The sequence below is a fragment of the Dendrobium catenatum genome, unplaced genomic scaffold, assembly GCF_001605985.2.
Source record: "Dendrobium catenatum unplaced genomic scaffold, ASM160598v2 fragScaff_scaffold_1448, whole genome shotgun sequence".
Taxonomy (NCBI): Eukaryota; Viridiplantae; Streptophyta; class Magnoliopsida; order Asparagales; family Orchidaceae; genus Dendrobium; species Dendrobium catenatum.
In genome coordinates this window covers 638468-656055 of record NW_021319910.1, presented here as the reverse complement: position 1 = coordinate 656055, position 17588 = coordinate 638468, and the positions used below count along the sequence as shown (strand labels likewise).

The following is a 17588-nucleotide window of genomic DNA, read 5'->3' as shown; positions in this document are numbered from 1 at the left end:
AAACAACTGGAGTGTGACAAAAGTTTTGCTTAGGAAGGTTTTTTTATTGTTAAGTAAAGTTGTTTTTAAATACAAAACTCTTTTGAAAGCAAAAAAAAATAGTGATTTAAGATCGTCCCAAACTCAGATACTATTGTGACGTTTTATAAAATTGATTGTAAAGCTATTATAGGTAAAATAATTTTTTAAAAAGCTACTGTAATATTATAAATATACATTTTTTTAAGGAAATTGAATAGTTGTTTTTTAATGCTACCACACATTAATATCTCTGGTTGCAAAAAACCAATTTCCCATGATAAAACATTTCTAAAAAATAATGAGAAAATAACAGTCAAATGAAACTATGACTACAGCCTCAAAAACAAAACAATAAAAAAACTATCGCAAAAGATTCTAAATAATAAATAAAAAAACCACCATATTTCACATGAAGATGAATCACAATCAGAAAACTCAGATGTTTTCACAACAGCATCACCATAATTCACAGGCTATACCTGAGGCCATCAACATCAGTAAATATTTCAGCCGAAACAAATTTCTTGATATGCATGGAATAGCTGTATATTGTTTGGAAACTTTACGGCCAAAATGGAAAAAGATAGTGCAAGTTACAATATAAGTAGTAGCTAATGACTTCAAGTAAGTTGTATCACTCCTTGTTAGTATTATTGGCTTCATAAATGCCCTCTCTTGAGGTCTGAGACACCATTGTTCCTTTCATCCTGACTTCTGCAGGAAGCGGCTGCTGTTGCTGTTGCTGCTGCTGGCGTGGATGGAACTGCTGCTGATGCTGGGAATGGATTTGGAGCTGCTGAAGTTGGTGAGCTGCTATAAGAGATTGCATTGACTGATTATGGTTATATAATTGCAGATTGGCTCCAAAAGATGGCTCAAAGTTCATCATTGATGCATTTGGTGTCATCTGTCCGGTGACTAATTTCAAAATCTGCACTTCCTCACGCATTGCGTCATTTACTGCTGTTGAAATGATACCAGAAATTCAGCTAAGAATAAAGATCATTTCAATCAAACATCTATCTGATTATAAAAGAAATTTCTGAAAAGCAACTTAAAAGCTATAGCTAAATCTAATTGTGATAACAGTCTGAAAAACAAAGCTCTAAAAAAAGGTACCCCGAACAGGCCCTTATAATTTGGAGAAATAATTTTGTGCAGACACCGGCCCTTTCGGAGGTGAATCAGAGCGCGCCACATCAACTAGTACACAACCACGGTACACAACAAATGGGTGACGTGGCGCGCTATGATTCGCCTCCGAACGGCATCTGTATCCGTACAGAATAATTTCACTAAAATTTGATCCCAAGTGGAACATCAAATTTAACAATCTTTGCATCTCACAAAATTCATTGATAATGTTAGTCAACATGAGCATTGTAATTAATGACTTTAAAATGAAAGAACAGGTGTTATTAGAAAAAATATATAATAATGAAGGCTACCAGATAAAAGCTGAATACAAGGAAGATGGCAAGATAATATATACAAGTAAAATGCTATATATATATGGCGCAAACTTATATATATGCAGTATTTAATATATGATAATGCTTTATGGACACAATGGGTAGCTATCATGCAAAATGCACAAAAAACCTTACCATCTTGCAGGTGGACCTGTTGTTCAATGGTTTGTAAACGTAGCTTCAACTCACTATTTTCAGCACTCAACCCATTGGTGTCCCTCTGTACCATGCGATTGCAATGAATCATAAAACTCCATAAGAAATATATTACACTTTGACAAGTTGAACTTTGTAATGTAAAGAACATTTAACAAAGCAAAAGGAAATGTTTCTAAAAGCACAAACAAAACTAAACAAGCACAAAAGAGTCTACTCCAAATGCAGATCTTCAGTTTCAAATTTAAAATTTGGCCTTCTAACAAAATGATTTAGGTTATCTATTTCAGAACATATAGATGGCAAAGTTCAGTGCTAGCATATGTCCACACATTAAAAAAGATCGATTTTATTTTCCAAAATAGCAAATCTTCACCACAAGCTCCACATTTCCAGTTCAGCCAACCAGTTTTTAAAAGTTCACAAGTTCTAACGGTAAATATGTTAAAAAACTAATTTTAAAATCACTATGATATGCTCAACATATTGGATTAGACGACAATTTTGTAATTTCACAGGATCCTGATTTAAATGCTTCAAATCTTAAAAATTTTCACCACTTACAATTAATTGCAAATTATTCAGGGCTAATAAGGTCCTATGGTTCAATTAGATCTAACAATTGGCAGTACCGCAGCAACCTGTCCTGGCGTGAACCTGATTTTAATTGGCATCAGAAGATGCCCACTGGGCTGGCCAAATCAGATTTAGGGTTCGTTTGGGACAGATTTCGTAATGCTTTATAAAGCAATTTTTTAGTTAAATATTTTATTGCAATTAGAATTTTTTGTGCTAAAAACCTGTTTTAGAAAGCAATGAGAAAGCTGTCCCAAACAAAGCCTTAGAGAGAAACTTATGGCCAATTTCTTTGGGCGGTTTTGGTGTGTTTTTTTGTCATGATCCATGCATACAAGACGCATCTTTCATCAACCAATCTAACAAGCATGGTGGATCAGGGAATAATGCAAATAAAAAAAAAATAAAAAAATAAAAACCCAAATTGCAGTTTCCAATATGCATATGATAGCTTAAAATGTGAATTCTGTAATATCCAAAAATCCAGATAAAAATAAATATAATTTTTTATTTCAACAACAACAACAATATCAAGCTTTTGTCCCACTACGTGGAGTCGGCTACATGAATCCTTTTTCTCCACTATGTCCTATTAAACGTCAAATTCTGATTTAAATCTAATAAAGAAAGATCATTTCTAATATTTTCTAACCAAGTCTTTTTAGGTCTACCTCTACCTTTCTTAAAATAAGTCAAATCTAATACCTCAACTTTCCTAACCGGATCATCGAAAGGCCTCCGTTTAATGTGACAAACCATCTAAGGCGACTCTCTCTAATCTTATCTTCCACTGGAGCTACTCCAACCTTTTCACATATATGCTCATTTCATATCCTATCTCTAAGGGTAAAGCCACTCACCCACCTAAGCATCCTCATCTCTGCAACACTTAACTTAGTATTACGTTTCTCTTTTAATGGCCAACATTCGGAGCCATAAATAACTTTTTATTTAAGAAAATCACATTTTATATTTACTCTAAATGTATAGACCGTTAATATAGTCTTCAATAATTACATATAGAAGCAGAGAATAGAGTCAATTCATTATCAACATGCAATGTGATAGCATTTTGATCATACGGAGAGAATTATGTACTCTATGAGAGGATTGAAAATAACAGTTGCAACAAAATTACTGATGTGATATTGATATGTAAACCTGTAGCATGTTCAACTGAGCTGACAGTGTGGTTGCTTCTGTTTGAAGTGTCTTAACTTTTCGCTCAAGCTCTGCAATGTAACGCATCTTCCTTTCCTTCGATCTAGCCGCAGACTGCCGATTTGCCCAAATTCTAGCATTTGTATAGATCGTCGTCAGTGAGCATATGGTGGAAGTATAATTTTACAAAACGAATCACATCTCTCAGATGAGTGAAAGTAATCAATACAGTAGTACAGTATCAAAGTCTTAAAAAAAATTCTTTTGATGCAACAGCAGATAAAATCTGTGATGGAAATTAGAGAAAAAAATCTTCTTTCTGGCATTGTAAATCCAACCAAAACAATTTGGTGATACTACTCTATTCTGTTATATAAGGATAAACAATGAAAAGTAGCACAGATAGAATTCCATCATCAAACTTACTAATGCTCCCTTATTATACAGTAGGAAGGCAAAGGTATGGTTAGGCAACCTGTGCTGGTTGTTCTATTGTACTCCTAAATCCTTAAAAGTCCAACATGGTGCAGCCAGAGGCAGGTATAGTTAGTCAACAAGTTAACATAGAAGAGGAAAAATGGAAGTTCAAAAGAGTAGAAAAAGATCAAACAAAGCACTTTCTTGGAAGCTTTATTCTGTTTAAAATCCCATCTTGCTTTATTACCTGTTGGCATGGAGTCAGATTTGCACTTGTCCTCACTATCGTTTGGGCAATGGATAGAAACCAAGGAGCAAATTGGATGATTCTTGGATTACAAGGGAAGTTTTGGGAAGAATATAGCATGGCGAAATCATATATAAGTCGTGATCATGGCAGCAGCAAAAATTAAAAGGAAGACTGGAAGAAAAAAATAGATGAAGAGAACTTGATCATTTGCTGGTGAAAGTTAATGAAACGAAAGGAGGGAGGGGAAGGCCTTTTAGTTCCCAGTGCAATAAATGCTATAACTTAAAGAGTAGAAGTTGGAATATTTAAAATAGCCTGCCTTAAGAAATTGGCCCATTTTGGTCACATTGAAACTAAAACAGGTAGCAATGTCAGACCCTAATATCAATATTAGATTTGACTTATGTTAAGAAAGGTAGAAGTAGACCTAAAAAGACTTGGTAAGAAAATATTAGAAATAGTCTTTCTTTATTAGATTTAAATGAGAATTTGACATTTAACATGACACAATAGAAAAAAAAAAAGATTCATGTAGCCGACCCCACGTAGTTGGACAAAGGCTTGATGATGTTGTGGTTGTTATTGTAGATATCTGCAGGAAAAAAAAATTGAAGAAAATAGAGTATGGCCAGGTTATCAATTTAATCAATCCATCAAACCATTTACATGTTGGTAGTCAAGACAGAAGGGTTAGGTTATTATGGAGAGGAGAAGTAGGTTTGGTGAAGGCCATTGCCTGTGTAAATGGTTTGTTTTGATCCGGCCAACGAATAAGACTTGGGCTTCGTTTGGGACGGCTTTCTTTCTGCTTTCAAAAGCAGAAAGAAAGCCATCCCAAACGAAGCCTTAATCGATTCAACTATCTTTGTTGTTGTCAAGTAAAAATGGATCCCAATAATTTGAAGACCCAAACAAAAACATAAAGACAAGAGTGCATGCACACACACATACAAATAGATAAGCTCTACTCATTTCCATTGTCTCTTGAACTTGGCAATCTTTGGGTATGCTAGCTACTTGGGTTTTTTGGTCTTTTGGGCAGTTGTTGTTTTTTCGGGTTGAGCCTTGGCTGCTTTGATTTTGAGCTGAATTGTTGGGAGCTACTTAATTATAGCTCATTATTGTTTGAGTTGATGTTTTAGCTCATTATTTGGATGCGTAATTGCACTTGAAAGCTCATTATTTGGAGTTGGAACTTTGCCTTTTCCCCTTCCCTTGGTCTCTTTGGTTTTCCCTCCTAGTTCGGCTCCCTTGGCTGTTGTTCCGTCTCTTGTGCTGCCCCTTCGATTTCCTCCAGGTGCTGGTCACGTGGCTGCTTTACCTCCCTTTGTTGGGTGCTGGGTCCGGTCCCCTGTGCTGCCTTTTCGGTTTCTTCCCTGGTTGCTTTCCCGTGGGCTGCTTTTACCCGGTTCTCTGTGCTGCCTTTCAGGTGCTTTTCTGGATTAAATGCTAACCTTTTTGTGGCTCTTTGGGTGCTATTTTTGGAGTTAATTGGGGTTGTTTGGCTGCTCTCTTTTCTTCTATAAATAGGAGATGTTTTGTATGAAAAAAAAGAGTTTATGGTGATAACTTTTGGAAGAAAACCTATGGGTTTTGTTTGATAGCTTGCGAGCTATGTATCCCCTTCTCATTCTTCTAGGATAGCTTGCGAGCTATGCCTTCTCTTCATCTTGGCTTCTTACCTCCTTCTTCTCTCCATGGTTTCCACTCCACATGTATCCTTCTTCTCAAAGCAATGGATGAAATGCAACTTTAGGAAGTTGTATGTGACGTTTTATTTTCATAAGTGTGTAAGTGTCTTTCTTTATAATATAAAAGTTATATTTTGTCTAATTTGAGTATTTTATGTAATTTTTTATTGTCCTAGGAAGAGTTTTCTTTTGCTTGCAAAAATTAGGGGTTGTTCTAATTTTTGCATGCATCAATTTGGACATTGGATCACTAATCAACAATTTTTAAGATAATTAAAACACATAATTTTTTCACATAGTATATTTGCATTTGATCCTACATAACAAGGAGCGCAGGTATATATATATATAATGATTGATCTAGATTGTTGGTTCATACAATATTCAAGACCAAGCATTGAAACTTTAATTCCGAGAACAAAATCTACTTCCCATCCTCTTATCATCTTCCCTTTATTTTTACTTGCCAAACATAAATAATATTTGGGGTATGGGAGGATTATGGTTCAAATTGATCCGAATTCTGAAGATATTTGATTAAAATCTGGATAGACACAACTATGCAAATCAGGGTCTTACCCAATCGGAACACAAATAGTTTGTGCAGGACAGGTTTACATCAAAGAGAATATAACTATAAATGAAGTATGAAAGGGCAGTAAGCAATATGAAAAAAGTATAAGAAAAAAATATGAAAACTCTTTGCAATTGAAGCTTTAAAGCTTTATATAAAATAAAGTTATATATATATATAACTTAAAATGATCACCTACGCGAGAATTTAACAGGTGATTCCAAAGGCCAGTAACCTTTTATTTATAAGAAATAAAAAGGTATCTACCTGCTTTGCTATCCAAGTTAAATTACTCAAGGAAATTGTTCTCACAATATATGCATGCTTGCGGAGAAGGCTTTAAAGCTTTATATAAAATAAAATTCTCACTATAAGATTGTATTTCATTGAAAAAAAAAAACTGAAAATAATGTCTTCAACCGACATGCATATGTTCATGGTAATTTGTTTCTTCTGATATAGCAACTAAATCATCACATTATTCAAGTACTAAGGTTAACAGGGCTTGGTTTTTTTGGCATTGCGGAATAAATGTATAAGACTTCAAGTCATAGAAGAAGTGTGGCACTAGTAGAAATGGTAATTTCAAAGAGGCTGCTTACAAAAGAAATAGAAAAAAGTCCCAAATGAATCAATTCAACATAAAAACTGTTAATTGTATCTTTTATTTCTTTACAAAAATGTTTTTAACAAGTCAAGAAAATAACCAAACGTTAGTAATAAGCACCTGGCAAAATGAAATCAGAAACAGTAACTTATGTTCTTGTACACAGCAACAATAGGTGCAACTTATGCCACCACGTTTATCTATTTTATAAAACAATAAATATGCTCATAGTTTAAGAAATTTTAGCCATCTATTGATGCTAAATTCAGAATCAAACCCGGATTATAAAATAAAATTAGATTCATTTGCGTAGAAAATTTACTCAGCTATTTCAATTGATTCACTGCTTGCCATCAACAGGTTTCTAGTTTGCTAATTTTATGCATTAATCAAACCAAACAAAGGCTTCAAAAGTGTTCTAGAGGTCATCAAAACAAATGGTCTTAAAATTCTCTGAACTGCAGGCAAATCACCATTGCAAAGAACTAGTCAACCTAATATATTTATATTCTTCCAATCTAGAAGAGGTATTCTTGAGTTATTTCATCCATCAAGTAAAATTGTAAGGTACATTAAAGGATCTTCATCACCTTACAATGTTTCTTTGGTCTTTTTAATGACCAAATCATATAAATCATTGCATTAAAGTAAGTTTACTTTTTTTTTTGTAGTCCTTGCCACTCATGTTCTTATAAATGAAAAATCTATTTGAAACCTGATATATAACATGGGCGGTGCACTGAAACACATCTAGCATCACTGAAATTCTTTACAAATGCATTAAATGAAGTCCTTTGAAAATGGAATGGCTGAGAAGGGGATGTTTTCCGCATGTAATGTAAATTTTCACACTGAAGAAAATAATGAGCATTCTGTAATTCCATCTAACAAGAGCAACCAAATGCATTGACTTGAGCAGATTTCTAAATAGCATAACGAGTTAAAAGCTAACCTCTTAGCTCGCTTTGGATCTACAAGGGCAAGATCAGCAAGCTTGGCAGCTGACATAGCTTTCTTTGTGTCTGCATGCTCCAAGCCAGATTCTAAAAGCTCTGATTTTACTGAAGCGGAACCATCCAAAGAGTGACTATGATGATGCCTAAACTTTGGTTTATCAGTCAAAGTTGATGCCAGGTTCCCAGTGTGTTGTTGAGGGGCAGGAGGAGCTGTGGCGCCTGAAGGATCACCCAGTTGTAAGACCTCCTCTGAAGTTCCAGCAGATGTATTGAACTTTTCAAGATCAATGTACATTGAGAAGAGATCTTCCTCAGTATCATCAAAAAGTGCTGGGCCATCCATGCAGCCAACAACCCCGAGGTCACTGTCAAAACTGATATCATCTGGGAGGCTAATAATCTCCGACTGAGCACGTCTGTGACTTATATTCCGAGCAGGGAAATCTGGCATCCTACTAATGTCCTGGCTGAACCGCTTCTCATCGGTGGACACAGTGTCGCCAATGCCAGATTCTGAGGCTCCAGTAGCCAGAGATTGAGAAGAAGATGAGGCCATGGTCACAGATTTCATGTGAAAACTGCTAGTTATAGAGTCAAAAGGAGCATAACGAGCCGAATCTGGTGGAGAGCCGCCACCACCACCTCCTTGACTCATGAAATATCTCCAAAAAAAAAAAAAAAACACGCACCCTTCAACCTCAAGAAGCTTCTCGATAATGCAGCACGTGAGCAAAATCAAGAAAAAGATGCATCTCACAAATGCCAGAGCCAAATGATACTAAGAGGCTCTTGAAAGAGAAACAAACAAAGAAAACACCTGCAGATGACTCTTGGAAAAAGCACCACCGATAACCTAGCAAGGAAAAGATTGGGACACGTCAAAGAAGAAAAAAAGGTAGAAAAAAAAAAGGCCGCAGCTTTTACCTTTCTCGAGAAGAATCGAAAAGCTAACCGCAAATTCAGAAGAAACCAAAACAAATAGAACATAAAACATTAAAACAGCAAAAGGGCACAGGAAACCTTTGAACTCAGGCGAGCTGAGAGGCTCCTATGGCGGCATGGAAGGGAAGAGAAAGGCCAGAGGAAGAATACAATGCCACGAATGGCACAGATCTGATCTCGACCGCGGCGAGCAGAAGCACCAGGAGCAGGTTCACAACTGCCCCGCCAACCTAGCGCTGGCGAGAGGAATACGAGATCATAAAGGAAAATGGAGCTTCTTAAAAAAACCAGGGCAGCACATCCAAGCACTCCATTTTCGAAATTAGTGGGAGAAGGAAACACATAAAAGGGGAGGGAGAACAATTTTGTTTTCCATTTTTTATTTCTACAGCTAATATCATATATTTTTTCTATTAATAAATATGCTATTTATGCAATGCAAAATATTTTCTATTAATGAATATGGTATTTATGCAATGCAAAATAACTTCACATCCACTTATAAGTTATAACTACTTTGGAAGAAATTATTTTGTGTGAGGATTGGACGCAAAAAGTCATCCAGAGAGCAACCAGAACGCATCTCGTCAACGGTACCGAGCCGCAGTATCGAGTAGTACTGAGCCACGTACTGAGCAAAGAGTGATATGACACATTCTGGTTGGCCTCCGGATGATGTTCAGTACCCGCACATAATAATTAATCCTCCTTCATTTGAACATCTCTTACACCGACAATAAAAATAGACTGAGTAAAAAATAGAAACATCACAAAATAAAACAAAAATTAGGATCCAAATAGCAGAACTTATATAGAACTTTTGTCATATGAACATAATATGCACATGCATATAATAACATATTTGACATTTATATACAACATTGAACATGATTATGAAAATTTCTGGATTGTACTGCATTTTTTGAGTTAAAAAATGTACAATTTGCACACATACTCAACGTTTAACATTTAGATTATCATGCAAAGAGGACGTGTAAAATGTCATTTTGAAGCATTTCGTTAAGTGTAACCAATATCGGAAATGTCACATTCATAAGAAAAAACTCAATAATACGTACAAATAAAACCGACTAGAGAAATTCAACTTTCCTACTGCAAAATAATCGGAATGAGAAATTCTACAACATACCAAAATTTACACGATAAAAAAAAATTATCAAACTTAAGAAAACCATATGTTATTCCAAATCTAGTCATACAAACATCATAATTGAATTCAGAAATAGGATACTGAGAGCCTACCTCGAGTAGAAATATTTTTGAACCTTGCTCAAAACTAGTTCATATATTATTTCTAGTCGAGCTTTCATTTTCTAACATTGTTTAACCATAGTTCAAAACTAGTTAAAATTTGCTCAAACCTTGTTCAATTCCTCTTTTATTAAGCATGGTTAGAACTTCATTTGAATGGGGTTCTAACCACATTTGAATGAGAATTGAACATATATTATTCATGATGGACTTCAATAAGTTGTTTACCTAGAGAGGCATTTTGATTTGAAATGATATTCTCATCATATTTCTGCAAAAAATAAATAATTAATTAATATATTGCTTCAACTAGAACTATCATAAGATATATAAAGTAAAATTTCTTCCTTTTTAACTGTTGTGCTAAGGAATGTAAGAAGTTTATTATTATTATTATTATTATGAGAGATTTACATACATACCATCTAATACTATTCTATTTATATATTTAACATCTAAAACTTTAATATTGCATACATACCCTCATAGTTCATTTTCATATCAAATAGGAGTGGTAGAAATGAAATATATGAGTGGTAGGAAAGAAATATAAGTGGTGTATCTGATATTAAAATAATATTGGATGGTATGCATGTAATATTAAAATTTAGGGTGTTAGATATGTAAATAGGATGTTATAAAGTGGTATGTATGTAAATTTCTCTATTATTATTATTATTATTATTATATCACTAGATAATTCATCCGATCAAGTATGAATTTTGATGTAATATTTGAAATATAAAATTTTCGAGTAAAATTTAGGGGCTATTCGAACTCAGATTTCAACAAATTCACAGTCAAACTGAAAGCCTTGATGAAATGAACTCATGACACTAAAATTGATTCAATTCAACTTCAAATGAGCTCAAACTAAACACTTAAAAGCATGGTTAAAAACTTTGTAATATTAATTGAAGCACCAAATGATCTCTGAATCGTGCAAGCTCATAGTCAAAACGAGCATACGGATGATAGAAATTCAACTAGCTCAAAATCACTCAATTATAATGTCATCAAAGCATTAAATTTAGTCAATTATTAATTATCTAATAATATTTGACCAAAATTTTACGATGATGCTAATATGTTAAGATATTTTTACCAAAATTTGATCATAATAAATTTCAACTTCTACATTTTCTGTAGGGCGAATGCGATATATCAATAATAAATAAATTTTTAATATTTCAATTCTTAATTCTCAATAAAAAAAAAAATTCTAAAATTCATCTCCATCAAATTCAAACTATATCATTTTCAACTTTTTCTTATTGCAAAATTGTTCACTTTGCATGCCTCCAATCTGGCAATCCATAAGCCCTCAGAGCTCTGAATTTTTATTTTAATTCGAATAGCAAAGCTAATATAGTTCTATCAAATAATTGAAGGTAAATCACAGCTACAGTATTTTCAATAGCTTTGATTTGCCCCTTTTCTTATTCTGCCATGAACAAAAAATAGTGCTTTCAATCAAATTATTTATGATTTGCTATGCAATTATGTGAATTCCTTCACCAAATTTTTATGATATATATAATGAAGAATTTGTTTGAGACTACTTTTTTATTGCTTCTTAAGGTTTAGTTTGGGACGGCTTTTTTACTTATTCCTAAAGCAGTTTTTTAGTAAAAATTTAAAATTTTTTATTAAAAAGCTGCTTTAAGAAGCAGTAAGAAGGCTGTCCCAAATGAAGCCTAAAATAGCTTTAAGAAAGTAGTTTAGAATTTTGTATTAAAAAGCTACTTTTAGAAGCAGTAAAAAAGCCGTCCGAAATGAAACCTAAGTTATGAGTCTATGATGATTGAACTAAAAACAAAATTTTATCTTTAACAAAATTTCAACACTGTGATTATAACTAATTTGTAACTTTTTTGTCCTAAGGATTTTCTTATTGTAAGCATAATTACTAATTAATCTATTATTTTTTAAAGAATAATTAAGTTGTTGAGCTACTAGATTATTCATTTCTTTAGCAGTTGGCTTGCTAATTCAGAAATTCTATAAAAGGCAAAATATATTGATAAAAGTTATTAATGAAAATAGCAAAATTATCATTTTTTTTTTGGAAAATAAAGACTTCTCTCAAATTAAGGCTTTGTTAAGCTGTAAATAAATTTTAAAATAATTTTATACACTTTCAAATTGATTTTTTTAATATAAAATTCATACCTTGACATTGGAAAAATTAGATCCCTTAGGCCTTACGTGGGGATGCTTTATGACAGTTTTTTGCTACTTTTTGGCTGCTTTTTTAAAAAAAAAAATAAATATTTTTTGCTACTTTGAGAGTTATAAAATATTGTCGTTTGAATTTTTTAAATATTCATAATATTTACAATTATTTTTAAAAAATTTATTTCTCCACAACAATTTCAAAACTATTTTTATAAAAAAATTTCTAAAAAATTATAGCAACTCTAAACAAGGCAAAATTTTAGAAAGGAGAACGCAACTAGCAAGATTTAGCGGAAGGAGCATATAGGGTGCGAAATTTTAGGAGCAAATTCACGGGAAGCTGTAGCGTGTTGGTTGAAAACGCCAAAAGTTTTGGCGCACTGAAGAATAAGCAGAAATGTTCGGCGTATTCTTCAGCATCTAAAAATGCTCTTCTAGAATGCGTCAAGATTTTTCGCGCATTGAGTATAATAATTAGGATATTTTTATCAAGTTTTCGATTTTTTTTTCTTTTTTAAATTTTTTTGGATATGAGTATAGTATTTGAAATAGTAAGATCATAATATTTATAAGGTATTGTTCTCTGGCCGTTTATTATTTTTTTTTAACGGGCTTCTCAAAAGAGAAAAAAACGTAATAATAACGATTTCTCTAACTAAAATACCAATTGACGTTTGGATAAAAAATGTTTATTTATTTAATTTAATTAATAATTTTTTTGCTTTCAGCAAAGTAAAACTGTGTTTGACAGTGGCAGTTTAAATTCACCGCAGGTTAGTAAAGTTTTAAAAATGAATGGTTTGTTCTTTTATTTTATTTTTAATAAACGGATTAATATTTTATATTTGCTGTAAGAAGTAGTTTTGTTGGGGATAAAAATATCTTGTTTTATTAATAATCATGCATTATGATTATATTACAAAGTACATTTACATTAAAAAAATCAACAACTTATTATTATTATTATTTTCTTTATTTTTTTAATTAAAAAAATTAACAACTTAAAGAACAAATAATTTGATAATTAGGTCACTCTTATACTTATAATTCGAAGCACTTAGCAATGTTGCTTATTAGTTTTATCGTGACCGTTCAGACGTATTTTTTTAAAAGAAAATTTCATTAGATAAAACAGGCATTACAACACAAGCCCAAAAAAGAAGCCCCATATAAGATAAATATAGTGAGATGATAAAAAGTTAGTGTCCAGCCAAACAACAAGAATAAGACAATGAAAAAGAAAAATCCCAAACCAACTAGATTCAGACCGCCACCTAGTTGTCAGGCTTGGGCCATCCAAGGAGAAAACAGAGGCAATCACGTAGATTCTAACATCAGGTTCACCAAAGTAAAAGTCCAAAAAATTATGATGAGGAAAATGACCACCAAGGTTTCAAACCAAGCCATGGCCATTCGCGGGGCATGCAAGCATACTACCTCATCATAGTCCAAAGCCAATTCCAAAATCACAATAGAGTAGGTAAATAATCCAAGAAACTGAGCCATAGCTAACTAAATCAAGCCAAAACGAGCCGCACCAGAACATCCCAACCCAAAAAAACCGAGAGCAACACAAGAGAAACAAAAAATAGCCAACCGTGCAAACGAAAACAAAAGGAGAAAGATAATTCTTATCTCCTAGATTTGCATCGATGTTGTTTGCCACCATGACAGAAAGGAGGTTCTAACGAAACCTCCAAACCATACAAATCCTGTATGGCCCCAACATCACCCCCCAAGTCATCCTCCAGATCACACGAAGAGTCCTGAGAATCATCCAACCAATCAATTTGCCTCAAACAAGGCTCCCCTTATCTCAACAAAATTTGCGACTTGAGAACATTATGCGAAATTTGCTCGATAGGAACATCAACCAAAGAATCACAAATAGCACTCCCCCCAACAGAGGGATGTCTGACCGGAGCACCATGATCCAAATGACCAACACCATCAACCTCCTCCACTCTAGGAGCCAAAGCAACACAACAATCCTCAACCACACTATCTTTAGTTAAATTAACACCCGCTGACTCAAGAAAAGCTACATTAGAAGAAACCAAATTATCAAAATTAAGGAAATCACAATCACCCTCAACCAATGTAGCCATATTTTCTTGCTCCCCAGCATTAATTATAGAAGGATCACCCCATCAACAAGAGGGACATCACCAACACAATGATCCATCCCAACGAAAGGAGGAATATCACCAGCACTTTATGAAGTATGAGCACCTACCGAAGGTCCCTGCACCAGAGGAGGGCAAACATCTCTTACATAACCCAAATGAAGAAACAAAATCGGGAAAACATCTCTCACATGGCCCAAAGATTTACAATGTGAGCAATACGGGAGAAATTCTTCCATCTATACGGATTGAATGTACCCCATCGAATCAGAGCCAAGTCATACTTGATTAGGATAACATTTTGTAATATCTTACTCAACAAGTATATGAGCCACCAAAGTTCTAGTTAGGAGTGTCAATATTGGACCCGACCCAAAAACCCAACCCAAATTTCTCATTTTTACAAAGCAATACCTAGCAAATACCGAGATACCGAGAAAATCGCGAACATAGCATTTCCGGGTTCCGCTCCGGGTCAAGTTGTCGGGCCGCGCGGTTTAGAGTAAGAGCACGTGGTGACATGTTATTGGCGGCCGAACGTAGCTCTACGTCAGGTCAGAGGACGTAATAATTGTTCGTTTTGTTGGGGATAAAAATTTCTTGTTTTATTAATTATCTTACAAAGTACATTTATATTAAAAAATTCAAAAACTTTTCATTATTTTTTTATTTTTTTTGTCTTCTTTATTTTTTAATTAAAAAATTTAACAAATTAAAGAACAAATAATTTGAAAATTATGTCACTCTTATACTTATAATTCGAAGCACTTGAGCAATGTTACTTATTAGTTTTATCGTGACAGTTCAGATGTAAATTTTTTTTACAGAAATTTTCATTAGATAAAAGAAGCATTACAGCACAAGCTTACAAAAAAGGTCACATATAAGACAAATATAGTGAGAGGATAGAATAGTTAGTGTCCAGCCAAACAACTTGTACAAGAGAATGAAAAGGAAAAATCTCAAAGCAACTGGACTCAAACCGCCACCTAGTTGCCAGGCTTGAACCATCCAAAGATGAAACATAGGCAATCACATAGATTTCAAACACATCAGGTTCACCAACGTAAAACTCCAAAAATTTTGATAAGGAAAAGGACCACCAAGGTTTCAAACCAAGCCATGGTCATTCGTGGGGCATGCAGGGATACTGCCTCATCATAATCCAAAGCTAATTCCAAAACCATGATAGAGCAAGTAAATAACTAAAGCAGGTAAATAACCCAAGCAACCGAGCCATAGCTCACCAAAACCAAGCCAAAATGGGCCGCACCAGAATATCCCAACCCAAAAAATGAGAGTAGCACAAGATAAACAAAAAATAGCTAGCCTTGCAAACGAAAACAAAAGGAGAAAGAAAATTCTTATATCCTAGATTTGCATCGACACCGTTTGCCACCATGAGAGAAAGGGGGTTCCAAAGAAACCTCCAAACCATACAAACCCAAGTCATCCTCCAAATCACACGAAGAGTCTTGAGAATCATCCAACCAATCAATTTGCCTCAAACATGACTCCCCTGAGCTTAACAAAATCTGAGACTTAAGAACATTAGGCGAAATTTGCCAGGAGCCAAAGCAACACAATAATCCTCATCCACACTATCTTTAATCAAATTAACATCCACTGACTCAAGGAAAGGTACATTAGAAAAAACTAAATTATATATCAGAATTAACGCAATCAACATCACCCTCAACCAATGTAGCCATATTTTCTTGCTCTCTAGCATTTAATTATAAAAGGAGCACCCCCATCAGCAAGAGGGACATCACCAACACAATGATCCACCCCAATGAAAGGAGGAATATCACCAGCATTTTGTGAAGTATGAGCACCTACCAAAGGTCCATCCACCACAGGAGGGCAAACATCTCTCACATGACCCAAATTAGGAAACAAAATCAGGATAACATCTCTCACATGACCCAAAGGTTTACAATGAGAGCAATACGGGAAAAATTCTTCCATCTCCACAGATTGAATGTACCCCATCGAAGCAGAGCTAAGCCACACTTGATTAGGATAATATTTAGTAATATCTAACTCAACAAGTATACGAGCCACCGAAGGTCTAGTGTTACTAATAGTAGCATTATCAGTACACAATGGTCTACCAAATAAAGACCCTAACCCATGCAAAATGCGAGGGGAAAAGAGATGCAGGCGAAGGTAGGGAAACGACCAAATGGGAATAACAGGAGATTCAACATTCACATCAAACTGAGGAGACCACTTGGAAAACTTCATATAACAATTGTTGACAAAATAGGAATGGTGGGAGAACACCTGACAGTAATCCAAATCATTTCTCAGTTTAATCAAAATATTCTTAGAGTTCAACAAAGTAACAGAAAATTCACCAATCAATTTCAAATTCAAAAAAAAAAAAAAAAATTACGAAATGGTATCGAGCGAGGGGCGACGAGCAAGGAACTTCCCAACTTAAGCAAACTTGAACGGAGCAACAAGAGAACTCATTTCATCTTCTAAAATCAACAAAGCTGGCAAACCATGACAAGAAGAAGGTTTGAGCGGAGGAAACGTCAGAGAAGCCAACTCACCAGACAAAACCTCACAAAAAGACCGCGATTTGTGTTTTACATCCAAGAAACGGCGGTCACTCAAGTGATGAACAGCCATGTCTACTTTTAGGAAGAAAAGTGAGAGAAAAAAGGATTAAGGAAGAAGAGGCGAGGTTACCCGACTGAAGGAGCCGCGAGTGAAAACCTTAGACATCACAAAAAAAAGATTATGATTTTAATATTTCCAGTGATAGTTCAGACGTATTATTCATATCTTTATAACTTTTCAGGGTAACAAATTTATATATTTAGAATATTTGAATTTCAATTTTGGAAATGTATTTTTAAAATTATTGTAATAATTCAATATGTTAATTTTAAAATCAATAAGTTTATTTTTAAAATTTAAAATTTACATTCAATAGTCGTTATAATTAATCAACATGATAGTTTATATTTTTAATAATATTGTCAATTTTTTCTATATTAAACTTAAATATTTATGAAATTTTATGTTAAAATGAAGTCATATATATTTAAAAATTGAATTACTTTCCTAAGATTAATCAAATTAACATAAGTGAACTTACTTATCATTTTCAATTAATATATGTTAACATGTTAAGTTATAATAAGTAATCAATATATGCTAACTTACCTTTAC

At 33.9% G+C, this 17588-nt stretch overlaps 1 protein-coding gene across 2 annotated transcripts; it reads right to left on the bottom strand.

The window, feature by feature from the left end:
* Positions 1-404: 404 nt before the first annotated feature.
* Positions 405-9171, bottom strand: LOC110095296 (probable transcription factor PosF21). 2 transcript variants are annotated; one of them, XM_028700089.1, is made up of 5 exons: positions 8902-9171; positions 7878-8734; positions 3387-3519; positions 1629-1713; positions 405-984 (listed from the first exon to the last, which is right to left on the bottom strand). In XM_028700089.1, exons 2-5 carry the CDS (start codon positions 8534-8536, stop codon positions 656-658), a joined length of 1206 nt encoding a protein of 401 aa, XP_028555922.1. In that variant the 5' UTR covers positions 8537-8734; positions 8902-9171; the 3' UTR covers positions 405-655. The 2 variants fall into 2 exon arrangements, with proteins under 2 accessions (XP_028555922.1, XP_020676430.1); XM_020820771.2 differs by having other exon boundaries at positions 405-981.
* Between the last annotated feature and the right edge of the window lie 8417 nt (positions 9172-17588).

Bases quoted from the DNA above. Each gene is read 5' to 3' on its own strand.
- LOC110095296 (XM_028700089.1), bottom strand. From the start codon at position 8,536: ATGAGTCAAGGAGGTGGTGGTGGCGGCTCTCCACCAGATTCGGCTCGT. The intron at 3,520-7,877 runs GTTAGCTTTTAA...TACAAATGCTAG, and splicing joins GATCCAAAGCGAGCTAAGAG to AATTTGGGCAAATCGGCAGT. The intron at 1,714-3,386 runs GTTTACATATCA...CGCATGGTACAG, and splicing joins CTCAGTTGAACATGCTACAG to AGGGACACCAATGGGTTGAG.